Consider the following 26,488-nt stretch of genomic DNA (forward strand, 5'->3'; position numbering starts at 1 on the left):
GCATACGTCAAACTAGTGTTAGCATGGTATGGAAATAGAGAACATAGTGTGAAAATAAAAATAATAGAAGAACGTAAGGATGAGAATGAAGAAGGAGAATATTAATCGAAAGGGGGAAACTTAATCGCGTAGTTATGAAACGTAGGAAATTATGTAGTAATTTGTGATGGACGACATGATTTTCTCGGTTCCCGCGAGTCAAATATTGTAAGAATGTTATCCCCCGTTCGGTTGCATGTTTCGAAAGAATACTTTCGATAAAGCTAACAATTATGCGTGGGTACTCGTGCCTCGTGATACCGAAACGATTGTTTCTCGTTTAGATCGCTGCGGCTCTTCACGAATGGGAAACAGCGTTTAAATAGAGAAGACATCTAGAAAGCAATTTGAGAGTTACTCTAAGACTAGATTAATTAAGAATAGCTGATTAGAGAGGGAACGCTTTATTTGATCAAAACGGGCATTTTAAAAATTACGCAGACGGGAAACTGTGAAACAATGTATTATCGGTTGATCTATAATTTATTCCATTCGTTTTAAACCTAAACTCTCTGAGAAAAAAGCAAACACTTGTAGAACAACTTAATCGCTGAAATACGATACTTAAGAGCATCCTCGGAATCATTTATATTTTTGACAGCATTTCTATGAATAATAAAGTTTACTTAAAAATTGAAGAAATGGAAAACCAATAGGAACCGAATAAATTAAATTAGACTTTGATTAATCAACGACAACTCAGTGGTGTACAGATTGATATCGACCGAGATATAGTTCGATTAGTTACTTCAAGCTGATGAATAATTAGTTGACAACTTCTCAATAGAATAATTCAATTAATTATAATATACGGTGGATATTAGCGCTTCTTAACGTCGTTATTAAACTGTTTATCGCCAGCTATTAAAGCAAGAGCCGAAAGATATATATAAATTAGAGTATGTTTCGAAAAACGAAAATTGAAACCTCCTTATTTTTATGAAAATATAAAAGAATGGCAGTTCATTGTGAAATATAACAAAGCACTATTGGAAACCACCGGAAGGCCTGCAATATAAATAAAAAGTTAAGATATTAATGGCCGTTGCCATATATAATTACTTTTTTCCAGCAAGTCGAGGTTGGCTTTCGGTACGCGTGAAAAATTCCCAACAATGTGACGTAGGATTGGCTCTGACAGGGGGGATCAAGCTGGCTGGCAAGTGTACAGACAATATGTGCCGTAGACAATCGGCTGAGGATCGATTAATTGTCGACGAAGCGGAATTCCGATAGACAACACAGAAATCCGCTGTTCTTATCGTTCGGACAATAAAAGGGAACGCCGATACGGCTTTATTGTACGAGTGTAAAGTACGGATGCCATGACAGACTCCCGAGGATTACGTAAAACCACTGCCACGAACAGATGACACCGCGGTAAGAACGCGAAATTACGTGTTTCCTAGCCGGTCGTCGCGTTAATACGTACGTGTCCGATCGCTCGAACGACGGAAGAATCGACAGCGTACAGTCGATCGCCGTGCGCTCGATTGTCCCGCTGAAATCGATGTTTCCGGTCATCTGCGCGCGGCAGCTGAACGATCGAACGAAACTCACGCGTCGAGTACGTTTCCTTTCTAATTCTTGGGACAGAGACACTTGAGAGGACTTTAGTTTTCAACCCAACGCAAATGGAGCGCAGAATATCCTGCTTATATAATTCTTTATATATATATATACACCGTGACAAATTTTGAAATCCTGTAAGCCCCATCTGTAATAGATATAGGGGAGAATGGATGGTCAATGGGAAACGATAAAAGTACCAGAGGGAAGAGTAGGAGAAGAAATAGAAGAGAAGCCGCCAAAAATCATAACCGGGCGATAAACAGCGAAACTGAGAAACAATGAAACGGCCGATTAAAGGTATATACAGAAGTGGCCGGTGGTTGGCTATCAATAAATCGCGAAGCCGAACGCGCGATAATCGCGTTAATCCGGCGTGCATACGGCTGACGGGATTCCGCCCCCGGTTTGCCTCGCGCAAATACACTCCCGTGAGAGACCTAACGCGGGGGTGGGTTGCCCGTTCGATTCCTCCTTTTTTCCCCAGTCACGGGCTGCGCTCGAAAAGGGTCAACCACGCCACGTGGTTTCCACGCGTGACGCCAGACACGTTGCGTACACGCCGACCCCAGCGATAACCAACAAAAACACCGTGGCTCACGCACCCGATGGTCGAGTCGTTATTTTCATCTACCCGGAACACCCGCAAAAAGATGCACAGGGAGAAGCGACATTTAAAAGAAATTTATTTTCAATTATCCCCACGATTGAGAAGAAATGGATTCTTGTCGCTTGGAGTGTCTCGGACGAAGCTACTTTTAATTGTATTTCATTAAGAAATATTTGAAACTCGTTGATTTATTAACCAAAAGTGTTGGGACCAAAGAGTGCATAGTGATAAACATTTTTTGGAGACCTCTTTGCGAGTGTCTGTATTTCAACGTATCCACAAGTCGATTTCATTATCAGCAATACATTCCTCTCGACTACCAAATGTCTCGGACGAAGCTACTTTTAATTGTATTTTATTAAGAAATATTTGAAACGCGTTGATTTATTAACCAAAAGTGTTGGGACCAAAGAGTGCATAGTGATAAACATTTTTTGGAGACCTTTTTGCGAGTGTCTGTACTTCAACGTATCCACAAGTCGATTTCATTATCAGCAATACATTCCTCTCGACTACCAAATGTCGACATATATATATATGTAACAATTGTTCTTTTCCAGATTGGTATACTTGAAAACAAACACGCGAATAAAATAATCAAACACGTTTCACCACGTCCGTCAATCGCTACTAACGATCCTCCCCCTTAGATCATCCTTTCCCACCTGATTCTTCCAGAAGCGCTCCTCGACTTCGCGGTCGCTATCGCGAAGATATTCGAAGGCCTCATCGTCGGTCGATCGTCAGATCGTTACGAGCTTCCGACACCGATTATCGACCGGCAGGTGTTGCGCAACGTCGGGAAAAACACGCCAGGTTAAGGAAAGCGATTCCCACGTCGCAGTTGCTCGACAGATAAACGAATCGGTCTGGACGAACGCGAAAGAAGGGGGGTCGCAGACGAGGCAGCGATGTCTTCAAGTTCATGGCTGCGTTTAAAACACCATCTGCGAACGGACGTGGCCTGCGAGCGACCGGAGGGGGCGGCCGCCTGATGCATTCTGACGCGTGATTATGCCACGGAGGTCAGAGAGGATCTATGCCTGACTGCACCTCCGCCATTGCTGGGGCACGATCGCCTATCTTCCACCGTTGGAAACGTTCAACGTTCCTTCTCCATTTCGGGGACCTCTTCGTCTGTACTTGGGGTATTTCCCCGGCAATTAGCACTTCTTTATCGTGGCGGAACAATGTTCGCCGTGGCCTTGAGGCCTCGTCGCCATCCTGCTGCCAACAGGATTTCGCTCGAGATCGAACGGACGGATTGTAGATGGAGTTACGTTGAACGTCACGCGTCGCTTGCATGGCAAACGTTGACGGAAGGTGCTCTGCCACGGCGATCGAACACAGATTCACCATATTCTGGAAAATCGTTGACAGTTCGCTTTGAACGCCATTCGTCGACATCTATTTTTCGTCAGTTCAAAAGTTTCCCCTTGCCATTCATTGCTTCATTTTGATTAGGAAGCTCAGCCATTAGATAGTGGATCAACATGTCAGCGCATGCAATTTTTGCACGAATATTTTCACAGAGAACATTCTTCAAATGTGAATCTTTTACATTGTCTTTGATCGAGTGTTCATATACAGTCAAATGCATAAAAATTCGTACCCTCTACGTCTAGTAAAGAAATTTGTTTACATTAAGTAGTATTTATAAGCTTATTCATACACGTATTTGTAATGAAAAATTCATTTGGAAATATCAAGACTATTATTTAATTTAATCAAACTTCTTCAACAGACGTAACAGGTACGAATATTTATGGGATTGACTGTAATTGGAGTAAAGCTTGGCAATAGTTCCTTACTAAGATCCTTCATCTACGCTTCGTCTAGTAATACTCTCATTCTAAACGCACTCGTCGTTACCAACCCTAATTTTCTCCGTTTCCATCTCCACCCCCGAGATATTTTTCAGCGTGAGGACTCCCTTGGCCATCGCCGAGTTACAGTCGAAGGGGCCAGTCAAGATGGGACGAAGGAAGCCGTGGAGGAGTCGAACCGAAAGGGAAATTATTCAAAGTATAAAAAAAAGGAGGAAATACTTCCGCGGAGCCCTTGACACGGAGGAGCTCAAGTGTGGAAAGCCACTTCAAAGCCACGGGCGCTAATTGGATTTACAACGAGTTAGTCCTCCGTGGACCAAGTTTCGAGTATCTGCGGAGCATCGCGCCCCTACGTGTGTATGTGGCTTTTGTAACCGGATGCGAGGCTAAGTTGGCCGGCAACTGAGCCGCGGTAACTTTTCCGTTTTCTCGGTGTCGCAAGACGCGAACGGTATCGCCAATTTCCCCGATCGAGTCTCTTTCAAAGGGTGAAAACATCGCAGCTGCGATGGCGAACGTCTTTTATTGACTCTTGGGGGTTGGAAAAGATTTTTCTACGGAATATTTTATTTCTTCTGAACCGTACGCCTCGAGGAGTTGTACAACTACTATCTCCAGGTGTTTAGAACCAGATGGAAGTCCTCGCGTAACTACTTTCATTTTAAATTACTCCAGCATCAGTGGAGAGTATTTCTCTCTCTCGATTTCTTCCATAAATCATAGCGTAACGTTCAAAAGCCTCGTCGAATGAGGAAATAAAAAAAAGTTGAAGTCGGTCTAACTCCATCGCATCGAGTGAAAATCGTTTCCCATCGACGAATACTCCGTCCTTTTGTCTCACCTCCCCGAGAATTGATTTGCCCCCGCGTCGAATCCCATCAGGGGTTTCACACGCGCGGTTTTTGCAAGCCAGGATCGAGGCATGTGCTCGCGCTACAAAGACTGCTGCGTAAAACACAAAACATAAAAAGCGAACGGGCCGATATATTATCGCGCTTGCGGGGTCATTCAGCCGAAACCAGTTTCTGGGCCGATTCTTTTTCCCAACGCCACTCTTCCTCTGCCTGACGCACGATTTACATAGATCAGGCCTGCCGATCTGCATATCGGGTGTCGTTCAAATTAGGTCCGCTCCGAGGAGCCAACCCACGGGCCCCCCTTTCCTTTCTTCTCCCCCAGAGAGAGGGACAACCCCTCCGCGATCACGCGCTCGGATTGGACGAGTTTCTCGCGGGAATCGAAGGCAGTTAAATCGTAATTTTTCAGACGGCCAACTCTGGGGGACGACTACCCCATCCTATCGATTACTATGCTTGATTTTTATTGTTCTGTTCTGGGCGAGCCCTGATTCGCAGGACCCTTTTTTCATTCAAATTTCAGCAAGATCTACGCGTTGTCTAGCAATCTTACAGCCTCGATCGAAACTAGAATTTTTCCGAGTTGGGTTACCCCTACACTCTCATCGGTTAATCGATTCGTCCAAATTTCCAAGATATCAAGTAAAATAAATAGCGAAATCCTGTATCTCTGCGTTATCTAGCAATATGACAAATAGCCTCAGTAAATCCTGAAACTTTTCCGAGTTTTGAGGATTCGTTCAACCCTTGGAACGATTATTTCGTTAACTCGGTAACCTAATCGAATTAATGCCTGCCATTTTAGATAATTTCGTCTTTCAATCTCTTTAATCCTACCCTGGTTTCCGAGTTATCTCGAATCGAAGTTAAATAATTCATGTCCGAGGTCGGCCAAGGATCCCACGACACGCTTAAAATTATTCATTATTTTGCTAAGCAGAAATTCGTTGCCAATTTTATTTAAAACAATCGCGTGGCCTACTGACGATAAAATTTCCACGTTGCACGGTACCGATTGAGACGTAATCGCGATTTTAAGCGAGCCGCATCGCATGTTTTACGGGAATTGAAGAGGATCCTGCTTGCTTACAGTTACGACGCGTTGAATTATGTCAGTTAACATTATCCACTCATCAAGCAACTTAGCACGAAATCAAATAACGTTCACACAAATCAATTTAACGCAAGCGAGTCGCGCGTGTATGTGTGCTCATCTCAGCGATTTCAACGGTAAACGGCAACAACGAGTCCAGGTGATAGGTAATTAGAGCTAGGCGTTCGCAAACGCATCCAAGGTGAGTCTACTTAATCTTCAGTCCCAGTCGGTCGTTTACAACCGGAAGCAAGCGGTCTGATTCACATTGGCCGAGTAATATCCACCACTCCGTCCCAGGCAACGACGACATTGTATCCGTATTCAAAATATACGGGCACACGTGTTACTTGGCCGCGTTATTTCGAGCGACCCGTTTCCTTGGGGGCTCGATGCGCGTCACTGGCCCTTTTTTCCTCGCGGCACTTGTCTCCCCTCGGATCGGAGCCACTTCGTTCGTTTTATGCGTTTCGGAAACTGAAAAACAACGCCTGGAGAAGCAAAGATCCACGCCGTCTCCCGGAAGCGACGCCCGCCACCGAAACTCGTTAAAACTCGAGGCGCGACGTCCACGGTTATCTATGTATTTATTTATTTCATTCCAAATGGAACCAACCCTCTGAACAACGAAGAATACAAACGGGCCCGAAGGATATTGATTTTTAGTGAAACGCAAATGGAGTAAAATATTTTCGATCAGAACTGATTCGAGGGCTAAGGTGTTTCAGAGTTTGTAAGCTTTGATTTGAACTCCTTTTTTGAACAAACTGTCGCTCGATCTCAGCTGGAAGACGCCACGAGGAGTAAAATATTTTCGATCAGACTCAATTCAAAGGAATAAGGTACTCTTTGCTTCGAGTCTCCACGCTCTGACTCTCCTATAACTCCCATTGTCCTTGCCCAATCCGAACGAAATCTTCTTCAAGTTCCCACTCGCACTCCAACAGGAAGTATCCCAGCCCAAAGTGTTGGACATCTCAGCTGGAAGACGCCGGGGTGCACGTGGAAGATCACGACTCGAGTCGCCCTTCCTCGTGGCTCACATTGTCTCTTACGGAATGGAAAAAAGAGGAAGTCGCCAAGTGTATCAGAACTCTTTCAGCGAACAAAGCAGACAGTTGCTTTCCTCGCGGCGGGATCCCGTTAAGACAGCCGGATGCAGCTTGTTTTAGCGACGTTCTCGCGGCGCCGCTGGCCGCGCCGAAAGTGCAGAAAACCGTGGCCGCGCGAAAATAGCGGTAACTCGGTATAATGCGATGCAGTAGCGGATACGTTGTTACAGTAATGCGCTCGCATCGCGCGCAACTACGCACGTGGGTGGATTCTTTTCGCGTTGGAACAATAGTTTCGCGTGCACGAAACGAATCCCCGCGCAACGATCGGGGCGCGTACGCGGTACGCTCCGCGACTTTACGAGTGACAACTGTAATTAACCGCGAACACTCGAATTTTAATTTCTTCGTTTCCGCTCGCGTTATTACGCTGCGATCTTATGTCCAAGAACAGACGTCTACCGACACAGTCGAGATGAAGCTCCAAGATTTCAGAGGAAATTTAAAAAAAAAAAAATGGCTCGTTTCGTTTCTTAAACTGAGAGCTGCAAGACAAGAATCCTTGTAAACTAGGCAAAAATGAAATGAAGATACCAGAGACGATACTAGAATGGGTTGGATTTCGGAAGCGCGATAAGTGCGCGGGTTTTTTATTCGTCGGGAAATATCGCGGCGAGAAAACACAGTTTTAAATCGAGCGCAAATTAGTAGCGCGGCGGTGACCATGCAGAGAGCAACGAAGTTCGCAGCTCGCAACCGGAAGCACGGTTCAGGTGTTACTTATATCCCTTATCAGGACGCGCCGGTCGTTGCGACCCCATGAGACGGTTTGTGGCTCATTGTCCACGTCCGAAACGGACGGCGCAAGGCCGTATAAATATCAGGCCACCGTATCGCGTATGCATATCGCTGGCTTCCCCGCGGCTACTCTCTCTTTCTCCATCCTCGATTTCTTCGACTAAACGTTGGCCGAGGTTGCAGTCGGCCGTTGCTACCAAGTGGAAAGAATAGTGCATCGATTGGTAGCAGAAATAGGAGCCAAGTGTCGAGAATACTTGGCATAAAAACGTTCGAATTCTCTACTATCTATCATCCATGCCACGGTGGACGTTTACTTAATAATCGCCCAATTTCCTACGTTCCTACTTGGACACGCGCGGGAGATTAGCAGCAGAAAATGGTAAAAGAAACAAAGAGCCATCGGACGAAACCGTTTCGAATTTCATGTGGTATCGCTCCGTTTGATCGGTAGGCATCGCTAATTTCTGCGCGCGCGGCTCCGTTCTCTCGCACTTCTTTCGTTCCCAACGTTATCATCATCGCTCTTTACGAGCGCATTTGCATCGGCCCGGAACCGCTTCTGAGCTCGTAGCCGAGCCGACGAACGGCGGGAAGAAGAAGGAGAACGACGAGGTAAACGCGAACGAGGAGGACGACGAAAAAAGAAACGAAACGCCGCGAACGAAAGAGGGAGGGCTGGGGACGTGCGAACGGCGTTGCTTAATAACCCGTATACCGATTCGCGTATGCCGCGCGATTCGCGTCGGTGTTGGTCGCGTAGCGTGCGCGCATGCGCGGCAGACACATCACGCGTCAACGTGGTTAGAGCCGAGATACGGGTTCGCTTCGCCAATCCATGCGGCTGGCGTCGGCGCATAATGCGAGCGGCTCCGCCGCGCAATGCGCGCGCGTAATTTCGTCGATTCTAATTGCGACGAGTTACAATTAGAAAGCGCACTAATTGAAAGCGTTTCGCAATGCGCGATGGCGCAAAGGTTTCGCGGATCTTCGCGAGCCGTGTGATTTACCGCTGCGACGTGGGATCCGCGGTTGCGCGAGGCACCGGCGCGCTCGATTTCAACGACAAGATCGGTGGATCGTTGGAGCAACTCCTCGATCGAAATCTGCGATCGACACTTGGGAACGCGGTTGAAACATCGAATACACTTTGATGGGTTGAAAAGTGGTTTGAAGATGGTGCATATTTAAGTAAATTGTTGTGGGAAAGTGGAAACCTCTTCATGAATAACTTCTTATACTAGAAGACCTAAGGGGCTGTAGCTACGATTGCAGCTACAGTACGGGCTTAGGGATCCCGAGGTACCCTAGCTATTTGGGGGGTCGGCGTCCCCTAGAAGCTGCTCACACAATGCTTTTATTATTATTATTTACAGTGCTGTCACATTAACGTCGTTAATTCTGGAGATTTTTATCTCGTTACATTGTCAGCTTCCAGACTTTGACAAAATTCAAAATAGTGAGAGGACAAAGTGAACTACTCCTTGTGTGCCCCAACAGACATGTAGATGTATGTAATCTAAGATGTCAAGAGTTGACGCGAAAAGAAAATATATGTGCAAGCCTGTAATAATCAATGTAAAACGGATTAAAAAGCCTCGCAAGACGATGAAATAAACAAACTACGGCACGAATAACAATTGCGATTCAGATCTATGAGCGAATCTCATTGAAAACGATCCATCAGACGTAATTTTTCCCTGGCGGATTCAGCAGCGTCGCATCGAGTTACTCGGAAACACGAGAATGCGCGCGTGTATTCGTTTGTATTAAATTAGTTTCTATTCGATTGGTCTCAATGCAACGCTTCTGCGGAGAGCCGCGGCGCAGGCACTCGCACACGTATCTGGGAGCCTACTTAAGGCCCGTACGCAAGTATGTATCCGTTTAATGCTCGCCTCTAGTGGAGCGTCGTCGAACCACGCGGTTCCGCGTGCGTGTAAGCGTTTACGTGTGCAACAGTGGATATTACCGACGGCTGTACTTGCTCGTACTTAGCGTACACTCATGGCCGATGCACAGATAACTTCACCGTGTACACCGTGGAAACGCGAGTTACGCCAAGTCGTTCGAGGATCGCTTTTGCTTTACGAGCGTTTACGCGCGCCCGGAGAATTCCGCGAGTGCGTGCTGTTGCACGTGCACGCCCGAGACTTCTTCCTCCTTTTTCAGGACTCGCGAAACCTCGACATGCGAAACCTAACATTCGACCCTTTGCAGGTGGCGATAAGGGAGGATTCAACGTGTCTCTGACTCAGAGTTCTTTATTTTCAAATTTCTCCTCTCGATATTCCTGGAATATTTAAACGTTCCATCAGGATTATTCGACAGCCTAGAATCACTTTTCTACACTTTTCTGCGTTTGTCCTCCTTATCCTCTACTCTCCGCACTTTCAGACCTTCGCTCAACCGCGAGCTATCCGGCAGGATGAACCGCGGGAAACACGCTGTTCCAAATGAAGTAATAATTGTGACGCACGGCTATACCGATTACGAAAGTTCGATATCCCATGGACTTTTGCGCGGTAACTGCTACCGATTGCAGTAAATTCCGCGATGCCCGCGGACGCCGCGATAAATTTCCCGGGGAACGCGCACGTTTGTGAATCACGTACAGCTGGTATTGTCTGGAAAGAAGAAACTCGGTCTGCCGTGACGCGATTGCACCGGTGTTACGATAAATTTTCCACCGCATCGCGATGTCCTTCCGAAGAAATCCGATTTTCCGATGCACCGGAAGCAGCGGCGTCGATAATCAACTCTCGACGAAAGAAAAACGAACGGATCCTGCGCAACGATTGTTGGCCAATCCATTTGCGACATGATACCATTCGTTATTAAGAGGAAAGCTTTCGATTGACAGGCTACGCGTTGGAAATAATGTAGAACGAAAGGAATAATTGGTAGAATTGGATCGGGGACGCGCATCTGTGCTACAGGATGAGTTAGCATGACCGTTTGAGTTGGTAAAAAGGTAGATGAGAAACTAGTACACTTTTCTCAAGATCAGTGATGATTTAACAAGAAACTTTGGCTCAAAGAGTGTTTAGATAAGGGAACAGAGTTTATACAAAATTTGTTGTACAAACTCTGTTGTACTCCGATTCCACTACGCACCGAAATCCTCGTCATTCGACTTCGGTGCATCCTCGATCCTCTCCATCCCCCTCATCGTCATCTCTCCAGAAAACCAAGACCAAACAACGGTCCCAGTTGCGGAATCGAATCACCCGCAAAACGCATTTCCGTGCGCTGTCGCGAATGCTAATTAACGTTTCGCAAGTTTCCGCGACAACGGAGCCGGTACAAGTGTAATGCGTAAGTGCCTGATGCGCGGAAGTTTGGTGGCAGACGGACTCGCGGCTGGAATTGAAGGAACTTTTCGACGAAACGATAAACCGATTTGCCGGGCCGTCGCTAGTTAGCCAGACACGGGACAGCCATATTCGCGCTTCGGCCATTATCCTGTTTCGGACGCGACTGTAATTAAGCCTGTTTCCGGGGATTAGCGCGAGAGCGTGCGCGCGCCAACGCGGGCGCAACGTCCTGGCCTCTGCCGGCGGTCAGAGTTTGCGTTTCTTTTTGGTCGGAGTCCATTACGACCAGGAACAACCACTGGTCCGAATAGTTTCGCGAAATGGTGTCGTTTCTCCCCTGTGAGGAGAGTACGAGGCGTTGAAAATGCCGCGTCGAATCAATTCTACGACACTGGTAGCTTTCGGGGGTTGAAATATTTCGGAGTGGAAATGGAGGGTTTTCCGGAATGGAGGATTCATTCTAGAATAGCGTTTGGGCGTTGAATACTTTCGAGAAGAAGTGAAGGGTTTTCCGGAGCGGGAATTTTATCTTTCACAAGAATATATGTTAAGTAAAATTAACACTATTTGTCTCGAGGTAAATTGTCTCTTCTTATCTGTTCACAGTCTTTGATTGATACCCATCCTTTGGTTTAACCCTTTCAGACTTGAATTGTATATTTTTTAATTTAATTTTTAGGGTCAACTTGGACTAAAACGAGTACAGGAAAAATGAAAGAATCCTAATAGTGTAGTTTTCGAGGAACACTGGTCTTTTTAAATTTTGTGTAGCATGCCAAGTATTCCGACCCCTAAATCCTCCATGTCCCGTATAATAACGATCGAATCGCCGCCAGCATCGGTTCGCCTAGATTTCCCACGTGCCGGTGGATTGTCGCGTTTCCTAGCAGCGGGTGGCCAAGCCAGTCCCGGTGCATCGCGACAGGCCAGTGGTGTTTCCATGAACGGGATCCCTGTCGGAGTACTGGGCAGACCCCTCGTCCACGGAACAGACATTGGGGCGCTGGCGTATCGATCTATGCCCGCGTCTTCCTCATTAGGCGGATCGCTCGATTTCGTAGGTGCTCTTTTGACGCGGTCGCGGGTTGCGATCCGGCCCTAAAGTGGTGACGCAACGGTCGAACGAGACCCCAATAGGTCGAGATGAGAGCCATTGTATGGCAATCTTATAATTTAGACAATCACCGATCAATTGAATGGGCCTTTACTACTGCTATACATGCAGCGCCCGTACACCGGCGAGAGTGAATGATGAATGAATGAAGGGACAAGACTGAATGAATGGACAGATAGTTGGCTCCGCTTAAACGTTCGTAAATAACCGGCCGCTTCATTCAATTACTTTCAATCGCTTCGAGCCAATAGATACAATTTAGAAAAAAAAGAGACAGAAACGCAGAGTTTTAGACGGATCGCGATCGAATCCGCGAACGACCACGTTCACTCAGCATCTCGATCGCGTCTCGTCGAAACCTCATCCTACCGATCGATCTCGTAGATCAACCTAAAAACGAAGATCGATTCAAAAATACCAACACCGCAATTAAAACTCAAGCGCATCCCACCCGACGTGAAAGAGAGACAATCAGTTTTATTTTTAATTCGGCGCGACAATAAAAGCGTCGAAAAATTTCTCACGGAAAAATATTTTACGATGTGCGAGATTTATCGCGGTGTTAAAAACACGTGCGCCAAGTGTGTGTGTTTTTTTTCCTGCGCCGATTCGCATCTCTCGCGGAGAGAAGAAAACGACGCGAAAAAATGCACGAAATCACGAGGGAAATTTCATGCAAAATATTCCTGTAATTATCACGACGTGTAACGTTCGCCGAGGATTATCGGGATTCGTCGAAAAATTATATCCCACGTCGCTGGCACGCGGAACGACCGAAATAAATTATTCGCGGAATGTTTTCACCGATGCCCTGTGTAAACACGCGATCCACCGCGGTGGACACCGTCGATAAGATAATTTGATCGAATGTCCCGGCCAAAGAGAAAATTACACTGATCAGCAGCCGCGTCATTAACGAGCCGCTGACCGATCCCGAGCTAAGAAGACGCCTCCTTGCGTTCGCTTTGCACGTACACCGTGTATGCGCGTTGAAAAAGCACACTATGCCACCATATCCTTGTCGCGAAAATTCTCGTCGGAATGGTTGTTCAAAAATCCTGGAAAAATTAGATCTCTTTACACTCGACGCTGTAATATTCGACGTTGCTATACACTGTTAAATCTGTCAATAATTGGGTCAACTCGTGGATCACAGTCTCACCCCCCTTCTATTTCTCCATAAAAAAAAGATGAAAGGTAACGATTGAGAAATAGTCGCGTGGTGGATGGTGAAAAGAAATCTGAAAACGTGAAACCGAAAGGCAAACGGGTCGCTATATCGACTTAATGGACGCCGATTGGTACAGATGGCCTTTAGACGGCGTTCGTACGACCGCGAGACTTGCGCCACGTCACGTCCGGATGAATTTACATGCGTAAAACGAGACGGTCCGAGTCTCGATTGTCGATAGCGAGTTTCCTTTTCCACTGTGCGCTACTCCCATGCGCCGAGTTCCCCTGGCGGTCGTGAAATTCCAAATTCGACTCTTCGAAAGACATTTCGTGCACCTCTGCCACTTCTGAATTACAAAGGGATTTCCGAACGGTACTTTAGAATTTTGATCGAAATTATTTTGATATTCCAAACCAATTATTTCTCCCTCGAAACCGTAATATTTTATATTTCGATAATAATGCGAATATCATTTGTACGAGTATCGCACGCGAACGCGGGTGAATTTTATTTAAAATGAAAATATGAAATAATTATTTGAAACGATATTTCAGTCTTTTATTTCTCCGCAATGTTATTTGGGAGTAACTCAAATATTGATCCGTCTGAATGAGCAGGTATTTCGTATGTGAAAAATGTAAAATATGAATCGCCTCTTATTTTGAATTGGGCGCGATAAATATTACGAAAATATGATAATAATACATCGCGTGAATAAATGTATGATATCATTCGGGGTAAATGCAGTTGGGGCTGACGTCACGTTACAAGAATGCTTGATTACTCGCGAGGAAAGCTGACCTGGCAAACCTTGTCTTAGGCGCGACTAATCGCGGGATTTGACCATCTCAGGCTTCGAGGTATTCGACTCCTTCGATTTTAATTGTTACTAAACATTCCCTTTACTATTTGATAGGTGAAGCGTAATTGCCGAAGGACCCTGATTTTTGTTCCCGAGTATCCTAGATTCTTTTTTATCGAAAGTAATACCCATATCCGTAGACGTTTTGAACGTTTAAATCCTAAAAAATGTGACTAAAATTTCTTTACGTCTAATCACACTCTAATCTAGCTTAAAGTACAGTCCATCATGAAACAGATTATATTCTCTTCCTTTGAATTGCAAGATTTTATTAAGACGCCGACAGCTGTTGTACAATTCTTCTTTCGGTTTCTCGTTTCCCGAAAAGCAATAACTCGATTTCCAGACCGAAATCTATCGGTCGAATATGACTCGACTGTTCTACAATTGAATTCCCGAAACGAACGTTTGGACGGAAGAGCGTTTGATAAGCAGCCGGAAGTTGGTCGCGGGCAAACGCCCAGCTTTCCTCTCGATTCTGATAGTGGACAGCCGCTCCAACGAACACCACTCGATTCGTTTCGAGTCCACTTGCCCGGAGATTCAGTTTCGATCTATCAGTCTCGAGGGGCTCGCGATGCTTTGATCTACGAAAGCAATCTTATCGATGCGCATACGATATTCCGCCGATGCATATGTATCCCCCGGTTGCGGAGTCGAGAGCCCGTCATGTTTGCTCAAGTGATTTTGTTACTTTTATCGAGGTCCCGGATACGAGCTCCCTTGCCAACTAATTGTTCGATCTACAGAAAATAAAGCTCCTCTCCTCTTTGCATTCACCCTTTCGGTTACGTAATTGACAGCGTGCCGACTATTTATTGGCTACGTGGCTCTTCCAATGATCGCTCGTTGGTCTTTCAATTGTTATACCGTGTTCAATTCTTCTACTTTGTCATACCGCAGCGAATATTATACCAGAATGTTTTGTCACTGTTCGGTGAGACACGAGGAAACTTTTGAATACACGATCGTAACTTTGTTGGAGATAAACGTATAACGACTTCCCTTCGATATCGAGGCGGGGCTTTGATACTTGTACAATGTATATTTGACTACTAAATTTTGCACTCCGCCCTAGCGTATACCGATCTATGCACGGTACCAATTTTTCGGTACTAAGCAGATGTCCCCTCCAGTTTTAATTTTGCTGATACCTGAATCGAGAGAACGATCGAAGCTAATTTCCATCACGTGACATCGTTATAGGATTCTTTAACGTTGATATGTAACAAACGCGTAACAACGGTACGCGACGAGGCTGATTGAGTAATTCCATCAAAAATCAATTTCATCGGTTGCAACAGGGGGTCGGTGGCGAAACCGTTCGCCATTAGCAGCGATTATTTGCAGTCATCGCGGCCATTTGAAAATTACTCGATCGAAACGGGGTACGAGTCGAATATGCAGCCGAACCGATTAATCCGTCATTCTGATTTATTTCTCCGTTGGCGGGCCGCGTTTGGATGCCGCGGCGCAGGACCGACGAGTAGCGTTATCGCGTGACAAAGCGCGTATAGGTGAACGATAGACGGTCCGTCGCACCCGTGAATATTCATCCGACCCGCTAATTGGCGATACAATGACTATTCATGAATCAACGATTTTCAATAGCTGTTATTCGACGTATGAACGAAAGGCGGAGCAACAATGAGAAAAGTAAGAACAGAGGACCGACAAAGGAGTGCTGAAAGGAAAAAAAGGGGATACGATGGAACAAGGAAAATCAATCCCGCTGAAACTTCGAATGGGTATGGATCGATAGAGAAGAATTTGAAAATTTTAATTCAGATAGAATCGACTATTGAACAGAAAGGTTTAACACGTTGGCTGCCAAGTTAAGATTCACGAAAAATTCTACTATAGAAACAAAATTTTATAGTCTAGCAGTACAAATAAATTCGAATGAAATTCTTCAATTTCCATGAAGTTACCACAAATCTATGACTATTTAGTTTCCAATGGTCTGAAAATAAAATTTTAGCCTTGTGAAAATTTTCAAAAGTGTCGTGTATTAGGGTAACAGTGAACGTGTTAAAACGTCGAAAATGCGACACGACGCAACCGATGGCATTGTCATCGACGATGACCAATACCGATGACGGGGAATTCGGTCGGGCGTCGCGGGGGAGGCACCACGTCTGCGTTCTTGCACACCGTCGTTGTTTGTCGACGCAAGCGCGCGATGCGGCCCACGAATTTATGTTCGACATGTGCGATTACTGCATCCACGGCTACTTCGCGCGATTATCAGGCGAGGAACGAGCGAGAGGAGCGGCAACGCGAAAAAGACGAAGGGGAGAGAAAGAGGTAAGTGCAAAGGGGCGGTGGCGGGGGCGGGCGGGGGGGCAGATCGACGCCTACTACGGCGAGAGCAATTACCCAGGTATCATAATTTCCGCGATATTTCCACGATCAACGAATATCATTAAACACACAAGTCCTCGGGTGGTTATTCGAGCAGTAAAATTTAATATCGTCATCGAGTAAACAAAGTATTCAACGTTGCCGAGCAACGACCTACTCGTTCTCCGAATAATAAAATATAATACGCCTTTGGGACCATAGGAGAAACATTTATTAATTTATTTCTTCTATTACATTTTATGCTTGTTTATTCTACGTTGAATATTTTCGAACGATAGTATTCGTTACAGCTCGCTACAAAAGAAATTAACGACCTACGGGGTGAGTTTGACTCAAGCAGCGGATGCGTGAAGAGAATCATCGAAGCATCGCGTCCAAGGAGCAAAGTCCCGCGAAAGTGACAAAAAGATTTACAAAGTACGGGAAATTCAAAGGAACGCGTTCGAAAAGGCAGATTCGAAGAAAGAGACTTCTTCCTTCGCCCCGGTGTGAGGGATCGAATATAGACAGACCTAAATACTGGGAAAAGGATTTAAGGACTGCAACGTCCAAACACGATACGTACACCGTCGTTATTAATAACCCCCTCGTACATTTATTTTCTCCTCTTTAAACATTCAGGGTTTCTCAGCCGTCAACGACGATAAAAGATGAACAAAACAAACGTCGCCCACGCGGCCCGAAAACGATAAATAAAATGTTTACGGCCGATTTTCGCGGCGAAAACGCGATCGCGATCGGCTGAAACCGTCGAAATTGAACCAACGGGGAAACGCAACGCAGAAGGGCGTCATTCCCTCAAATCGAAGTTTATTTAGCCTGGGTTTACAGCTCACTCTGGATTCACTTAAGCTCGAATCGCCGCAGGAATCGCAGCGATGTCGTCCCATGCGATTCGGAATTTTGGAACCGATCCAAGCGACCTTTGAATAGTCTCCGAAGACGAGGAACCAGGACGGAGGGGGAATTTTAGCGATCGGAGGCTGGCCCGTGGAAAAATTTACGACGACAATAAACTTCGTCCACCGCGCGGGGGGACGCAGGATTATATACAAAAAAAAAAAGGAGAAGAGAAGATGTAGAAGAAGAAGAAGAAGAAGAAGAAAGGAGGAACCGGAGAATTGTGCGCTGGGGACGCTGCACAATTATCCGAGATGTTTCGGCTACCGAACTGTTTTAGAGAAATTCACCCCCTGCTAAGTAACTCGCGTGGAATGTGTGTGTGTGTGTCTGTAGTGTAATAGATGGAATAAGTGTGAAGTGTGTGCAGAAGTCTGATATAGAAATTGATGTGGCATATATATGTGTAAAATTACAGAAGTAGTCCTAATATATATTTTCTCAAAGCTCCCCCCAGGGTTGTTCTCTCGAATTCATATTAAATAATTGATAAGAAAGGAACATAGCAAATAATGAATGTTTAATATCAAGTTTGCTTCCCCGTTAAGTCCACGGAACCTCCTACAAAGCTCGATTTTCAATTCTTCGCTGCTCTTAATGGCGGAGCGGAATAGTGGACGGTCTACCCCTCCGGTTGGGGGTGGAGGACTGGCAAACATTTCCGAACGTGGCGTGTTCGCGTGGCTGGCGCAACTGTTGCACGCACACGCGTGCCAATTCGCGATTCCTGCGTGGAAATTAACGACACGTAGCGAGTGACCCTCGAGTTTCCACCCTACGAGGTGACGGAGCGATGTTTAAGGGGTCGCGCGAGGTAATTGACGCGCTCAGAGGTACGCGAAACTCGAAACTTCCGGTAGCATCTTAAAAACAGGCGATAAACACCGCCGTGGCTGCGATGACCACTGCGAGACTCGACACGAGCCTTGTTTGTCACAAAACGTGATGGTTGTCTGGGTTTGAGTCATCTTCAGTGGACTGTTACAGTGTAAATAGAAATATGTATGGATTCGAATGTATCTTCGTGTTTTGTGATCTAAAATAACGGTTTTCATTTGGAGAAAATATTCAGTCTACTATTCGTAAAAGTAAAAAATATATCTTCAATCAGTTTTCGTATAAGTTAAATGATACAAAGCCCTTTTGGAAAACCCCTTGCAATTACTAGAACTGCTGAAAAATGTCACCGAGCCCGCGATATCCATATATCGAAGTTGTTAGCAGTCACTCGCCTCTCGAAAACGTCTTCAAGGTTCCCCAGCATCCCAGAGAATTCTTTTTCCTCGGCAAACGGCTGCAGAAATTCTTGGAAACGCTCATTAAGGCCTGCACGAGACTCGCATTTCGCGATGCGTGTATCCCGATATATTTAGAGTGTGGGTGAATCACTGTTTGGCAGGCGAGCTCACCGACTCCGGCAGTTAAACCGCCGATTTCAGAAATAACGGCCACGGAAATTAATAATCCGCCTCGTTGTATCGCGACTGACGGACGATCGAGTTCGCATTCCTGCTCGTTCGAAATCTGCTACCGTAATCGTTCTGGCTGCAATTCCAGTTGTTTCTATATTTAACCCTTTCGATACATTGGGACGAGATGTCTCGGTATCGAAATGTAATTTGCACAATGTTGCGATGCTATGGACGAGATCATGGACGCTATTAACGTTGCAATATTAGATGTTTTCCAAACAAAAAGTAAATTCAAAAGCGACATTCTGATACGAATTACATTCTGATAGCGAGATATCTCGTCCTACGTACCGAAAGGTTTAATTCGCCGAAATACAGTGAAATGCATGAACAAACGCAGGTGACCCCTACGCGTAACGCCGATTCTAGCGTTAATAGTCCCGGCAATCTCGTCAAATTGCACGTTCTATAAATTACTAGTCGACGTGGCGCGGTGTAATTAGAAAAAAAAAAACACCTGTGTCACGCGTAGAGTTGTAACGCGCGATCAGCCCCTAGGTGCTCAACCCCGCCTTTCATTCTTTCCGTCTTCGGAACGAGTCCTCGCGGTGTTCGGCACTCGTTACGTCGCTGGTAACGCGTTTTAATAAGGCGACGGGGACGAACGGCAAATATACACGCCGCTCGGTGCACCTGCGCTCGATTATAGTCACCACCTAAGCGGTCGTGTTGCCTGCCGGCAGCTCGTAAAACGGGTGAACCCCGGAGGTCTAGACCAGCCCTGGACTAGACCAACGAGACGACACATCCGAAATAAGCCTCTATATTCTATTTCGAGGCAGACACGCCGCGCGATACAGTTTCTCGTGTCAGTGGAATACGGCAATGATTCCCTCGTTGGCCCGTTTTCACGTTTGCCGGTAATTATCCTCCGACCCGTCTTTTATTTGTGTGCCCTGCCGATTCGAAACGCGTGCGATATTTTTTTTTCAACGACGTTTCGAGCATCAGACGTTTTCTTTCTTTTCAAGTATCTCTCTTGGAAAATCAAACGCGACTCTCTACCAAAATTAAAGTCTTTGTTTCGTCTCGCTACCAAAGAATGGTACGTTTTCGCATTTGGAGTATCCAACCCCGTGACCGTTGCATCAGGTTTGAGAAGACAAAGAATATCTATACTTTGTCAAGGTATTTAAGACGTTCAGATTTTCAAGGGGCAGTTTCCACTTGCAACCCTCGATCGTCGAACCATTAACCCCTTACCCTGCAATAACGTGTGAGAATCACGAGTCAGACACGTCCTCAGCCACGAGAGCCCAGAGGAAACTGTCGGAGAAGGGGTCAGAGAGACGTAACAGAAGAATTTATTTTTGGAAATCTCGATCCATCGCGATCGAGGGATCCAGACGGAGAGGACCCAGCGTCCACGCGGCTCCTCTACCCGGCGGTGTCAGAGCGCGCGTGATTCACGTCTCCGCGTCGTTGAACGCGTCTCGGCAAGTGTCGCCGCCACTCGGGAATCTCGGGAACCGCTTCAGGGATTCCCCTACCGCCTGTCGAATCGCGACTCCTGGAGGGGAGCCAGGGAGCACGGTGTCGAGAGCGGGAGGGGAAGTGACGCGAGTCATGGCAAAACTTTTGTCCATTCACGGTCGACACGCTCCTAATTGGGAGTACGCTTCGTGGTCTCGTTCCACGCGCACGGTTGCTCCCTGGAAAGGCGACCGGACGCGGCTCTCTGTCTCCTCCCCGAATTTTCTCTCGTTCGAACGTCTCCCCGGAGCTAATTATTGGCCCGTTCGAGCGATTTTCCCCAAGGTTTTCCCCCTTCCCCTCGGATGAATCGCGATTCAGACCGCGGTTTTCGTTGGAAATCGAGAAACGTCCGACGTAACCTCGCCTCTCGCTTTGGAGTAAATCAATCTCGGCGAACGAACGCGTTTCTGCGCGATTGACGGCCGGCATAGATTCCTATCTGCTCGAAAATCAGGGGTTTTCCAAGGGAAGGCTTGAGAATTTTGATTCCTAACCCATTCCTAACCCTAACCCAATGGCAGAGGAAATTTTCATACATATCTAAGAAATACCAGACAATTTTAAACAAAGATGCATGATTGCAAACAGAAATTAGGTTCTTGACCCTTTTGCAAGTGTATGGAGGAGGTTCTTGACACTCAAAGGGTTAATCGAGGTATGACCGATAGTTTTGGTCTAAATGCAAGTCCACGTGCGATGGGCCCACCACGCATGGACTATTTTTACCCCAATTTCAATGTAAATATATGGTACATAATGATATGCTGTGGTTGTCTCCATTTTTCTGATTTTTCTTTTAGTTATTATTGCACTTGACATCAAGGGCATATTGCCCGTACATAAAATATGATTAATAAATATACAAAATTAAGTTCGACTGTGCCCTAAACGACTACTGTTACCAGAAAACAAAATCCTAAAGCTCGCCCTGATAAGTACATGTTAATTTTAGGGAAATCAGGAATGTAAACACCGTGCGCTCCGAAACGAATAGTTGTATGCAGGTCGAATGACGAATCGAAAACGACTCCTCAGCTTTCTATCTAGTGTTCGTTGACACTGCATCGAGTATTCAGCACCGTTTTCAGTTATGCTCTCCATGTTTTGATACATATAGCGGAATACGTTTTCATTTATCGTCGAATGTTAACGTCAAACCGCGACGATCAAACATGTGTCGCATCCATAATACTCCAAACATACCGAAACAGAAATCTCGCCCCGACATGAAATCTATTTAAAAACCTTCCTCGACACGCGGGCCTGAGTTTGTTGACAACATAGTTTGCGCGCGCAGGTTCCTGTCAAACTCGAGAAGGTCATTTCCTAAATTCTGTCCAAGTTAACGACGTTACGAATTACAACTAAATTACGAGTGGCACGAAATTAGACAAAACAATGAAAGCACTAGAAAAGTATGCCCTAATCCACTTCCTAAGTTCGACACTATCGGATTAGGGAAAGGCTGCAAGAACCGAGAGACTTGACTCAACTTTCTAGACAATTTGATCTCGCATTAGTTTCGCGAGGATGATTTCGCGAGGTTGACGTTTAACGCGTATTACCCTAAAAAGAATAATGTTTATTCCGTCCGTCATTCGACGGACAATTTCCCAGAAGCCCGAGATTCTCAACGAAAAGCTTTCCCCCATCGTCGAAAAAGGATCGTCGTTTCGTTACGCCTACTCGCACGGAAAGGAGTTCCTCTAGCTTCTAATCTTTGCGAGAACAATTCAACCTGGAAAATCAAAGACCACGAGCGTTTAATCGCGCGGGTCGGTGTACGCCAAGTAGCTTGGCTTTCGGCGTTTTCACTTTCCTCTGAAACGTGTCAGCAGGTTATACCGCTTCATCGATCCTCTCGCTACGACCTTTCCGCGCCGCGTCTGTTGCGATTACGTCCAAGCGAATTAAGCCGGGAAAGGGGACGTGACGACAGGTTTTGTCAATAATTGTCTCCGCGTTTCACAAATTCAACGCGCTTGGAATTTTCGCCGACGAGAAGCGCGCGGAACGACTTCAAAAGCGACGTTCCTAAACGGCCCCGGAAACTCGTTGCGACGAAACCTTCCCGCTTCCCGGAGGTTCGAGCCACGTTCTGGCGTCATTAACCCCCAGCCTAATCAATAGACATAATTATGAAACTATGCGGTATTAATAGTCCCGACCCCGGTCAGGTCATAATCTCGTACCGGTACGAGACCAGTTCGCGCGTTATTAAGCGACCGTATTTTATCGAAAACAGCTACACAGTGGCAACCAACACAAACTCCGTGCTCCACGAGACCCTAGCGCGTGCACGGTTAGGTTACAACCGTGCCATTCGCGTTTTCTTCGCGAGGAGTGGAGGTTATCGATGTTACTGATTGATGAAAAAATTAGTGGAGATTGTTTACTACTTTGCAAGAATGGCCTTCAAAGTGGTTCCTTGAAATTTAGCGTGGTATACCTGAGACAGTAAACTGCTCCAAAAGGGAAGGTAAGATTCTGTTTCGGAGTGGAATTAGAGTGGCGTGTATCTGATAATATTTTTTCTAATTCTAAGTGAAAAGATGTATGAAATATGATATTTAAGTTTCGAAAACGTACAGAATACTAAGGCTTCTCTTGGAGCATCTTTTATGTGATAACCAAAACATTGCATCAACCTGATGATAGACTAACTCGATAGGCTAATTAGTAATTAATTCTTAGTAAAGATACTTTTCAAAACTGCGATACACTGCGGTAGTAGTTACAATCTCTAAACTTCACTGTTCAAACTACAAATAATACCTTGATTACGTTAATCTCAAGCTTCTAATAATGTGAGTGACTTGAGAAACTTTATGCAATTCTTTTACAGAAATATTCAATAGCCTTCGCGTTCAGCACGATCATTAATTGACTCATAAATTATTACGAATCACTCAGACCTTGTGACAGTTGAAATAGATTCATTTCTGCGACAGGCAAATAGATAAATTCCCGCGAAAGGGGCCTAAAAAAATACCCAGGATTTCCACGAGCCTCGGAGGGAATATTCGAGAAAGCACTTTGTCGATCGGCCGAGATTAGGATCCGATTTCTGTCGATTGTATGTAAATAGAACTTCCTACGTTTTGTGTTAAAACGTACACAGTTGAAACACACCGAGAGATGCACAATTTAAGGCAAGAGTGGCTGAAATATTATTTCAACGATATACATAACCTTCCACAACTCTTGCGATTATGCCGCCGTTAATCGTATGCGGTGTTAATATGTTATTAACATTTGTCACCGAAGTAGCTGTCTTCCTGTCAAAGATATGTAAAATTCGAAGAAGTTCGAGAACGCGTCCTTCACACGATGCTCGATTTACGCGAAACTGACGCGTCTCGTTTAATAAACTCTCTGTCTATCCGAATTAGTGTTTTTCGCCAAGTTTCAGAGATATCTAAACTCGATCGGACATCGCAAACAACGCGCTAGTAGCGGACGGTATTTGGTAACGGGACACTGTTCCGAAACTCTTTAGGGACACGAGAGGCTTCTGTCAATCGTAAACGAATCCAAGGACACTCGTAAATAAATATTCCCTGAATACGATCTTTGTTTACTTGGGAAACTCCGAAACTATTCGCGCGAGGTTACGTATTCTAAGAAATTGGTGACCACAACAGACCCACCGCGAACGTTCACGAAACTCTGAAAACATTATCGAACGCCGCGTTATCCTGTGTTATCGAGAGGTCACACTCTAATCCCTCGCGCGCGTTTTTTCACCCTACACCGAGTCGTTCCCTACTGAAGAAAATCGTAGTCGAAAATGGTTGTCAACCACTGTATATAGGCCACTTTGCCGCAAGTCGGTCGAGCTATCCCCTAAATCGCTGAACTATCCTCCAAACAGCAAGTGTCGGGGAAACTTCGCCACCCTCGCACCCTCGTTGAAACTCGGGTTCGGCCAAGTGGCCAGTAACCTGACCAGCAATTACCAACCGAAAGACTCACAAAATACTCTCGAAAATCGCGACACTCGTCATCGATAACGACGCGTTACTTCGCGATTCGCACATCGACGCGTTTCTTTTTTTTTTGTCTCGTCACCAAGTTTCGTTTATACATTTTTTTTCGCTAGCAAACTGTCAATTCCAACGTGGTTGGTAAATGCGTCAGCGAGCTACACTTCACCCCGCGTGATTCGCGTGCCGCGAGTCGATCGCGTCGAAATCCCGATCACGGGCACTTGAGCCTCGAGTCACAGTCACATTTACCCGTCCTCGCAGTCCACTAGGCCCCCGGAAGCTACAAGTGTCCGCGGTAACCGGGTACTCCTGTGCGAGGATCGTCGTTTCTCACGGCGGTACGAGATGATCTGGGTTCTGTGCCGAGGGTGCAGGGGGTTAGCGAGTCACGACGCTCGCTATCTCGCACGTCGAGCACTTACCTGTTGCCAGAACTGGGCGAGCAGGTATATCCGCTCCTTCTTGAACAGCCAGTCCATGGATTGCATGGCCTGAATGTCCAGCGAGTTGGCCTCCGCAGAGGCCTGCATGCTGGCCAGTGCCGGCGTGTTCAGGCTCGCTAGAACGGGCTGCTGGAGCACGGACGCGTTGCTGCTGGCTAGCAGATTCGCGTGGTAGACGGCCGGTGCATCCTCCGAACCGCCAGTGAGTAGTTGGGCCCCGATCGGCGCTGATGGCCCCTGGAGGCCCAGTGACGAAGCCACTTTGACGGCTTCAAGCTTCACCGCCGGGCCCAAAACCGTTCCCCTACGATTGCTGGCGCCGCCGACGCCTCCTGGGGCGCACGCCTCGGCCGGCGGGCCCGTCGCTACCGTCTCTTCCTGTTCCTTAGTCCCGGACACTGTCCCGGAACACACTGGACCTGTTGCACTACACACTGGTCCCACGGTCACACGAAATCGCACAATGTCCTTTCCGAGTTCGCCAGAGTCATCGAGGAGCAACCCTGGCTCGAGACACCAGATGATCGGATCTCGATCCCGGCCGGTCGTCAGGCTGCCTGTGGTTCACGCGACGGCATCACACCCACACTCGCGCGGAAAAAACCGACGCTAAAACCCGCACTGCACGCGATCACACTTCACTGGCTCCGGTTCTTCCCTCGTCTCGTTTCGTCTGGTCTCGCATCAGCAGCTGACCTCAGGGGAGAGTGTACGAGACCCGTCCTAGCAGGCTCCTAACCTGAAACTAAGAGCTACTGAACGACCGATGCTATGTCTGGAGGAGGTGCACGGCCGTTGGAGGGGGGTAGGCGGAGCCAGAGAGTAGCGGAGGGGGTAGGACAGCCCACCGCTCAGCCAATCTCGCGGCACCCGGCACCCCTACCACCTACGCCGGCGGACAGATTCAGAGGAGAGCGTCGCGACGGTGGGGTTAAGCTGCGCGAAGGTGGGAGACGCCGCGGAAAGGATCGGAGGCTGTCTAGGTGGTCCCTACCAGAGCGGATCTCATATTTTCAGCTCCCCGACCGCCCTTTTCTCCAACCCTGCCGATCGTCGGTTCCCTTCTTCTTTCGTTCCTCTTTTTCGCCAGGCGTCTCCCTCCGCGTTGTATCTATGTTTCTTATTTTCGCCCTCTTCCCCCTCCCTTTCCTCACCTCCGCGCCACCCCTAAACCCGCGTTCCCCGCTCAGACAGTAACCCTTCGATTGCTCTTTGGTGACTGAGCGGCCTTTGTTCCGAGCGACGTTACGATTTTCAGACGTTCCTAAGGATAACGAGGTGAGATTGAGTTTCGAAATGGTTACTGACGCGAGGGCACCGGGATTTTCGGGGACGCTCAGCCTCTCAGCGTCGCGACGCTTTCCAGCTTTTTCGATCCTTTCGCCACCGAACGCTACCACTCGAATTCATCGTTCGGTTAAACTTTACTTCCAACTTTTATCTCGGTATATGCGAGAGAGTTGTCTCGCCAGCAGTCGATCCAGAGAAAACAGAGACGCGGACTTCGCGGTCGCGCTCTATAAATTTTAA

General features: G+C 46.6%; 1 protein-coding gene across 5 annotated transcripts in view; it reads right to left on the minus strand.

Moving 5' to 3' along the window:
- The window catches only part of LOC128880039 (homeobox protein cut), a 122,172-nt gene that overhangs the window by 89,294 nt on the left and 6,390 nt on the right, over positions 1-26,488 (minus strand). For all 5 annotated transcript variants that reach the window (XM_054133440.1, XM_054132636.1, XM_054131801.1 and 2 more), the window contains exon 2: positions 24,938-25,697. In XM_054133440.1, the coding sequence (XP_053989415.1) occupies positions 24,938-25,045 (108 nt within the window). In that variant the 5' untranslated portion in view covers positions 25,046-25,697. The remainder of the gene's footprint in view (positions 1-24,937; positions 25,698-26,488) is intronic.

Source organism: Hylaeus volcanicus, chromosome 1 (genome assembly GCF_026283585.1).
Source record: "Hylaeus volcanicus isolate JK05 chromosome 1, UHH_iyHylVolc1.0_haploid, whole genome shotgun sequence".
Classification (NCBI taxonomy): Eukaryota; Metazoa; Arthropoda; class Insecta; order Hymenoptera; family Colletidae; genus Hylaeus; species Hylaeus volcanicus.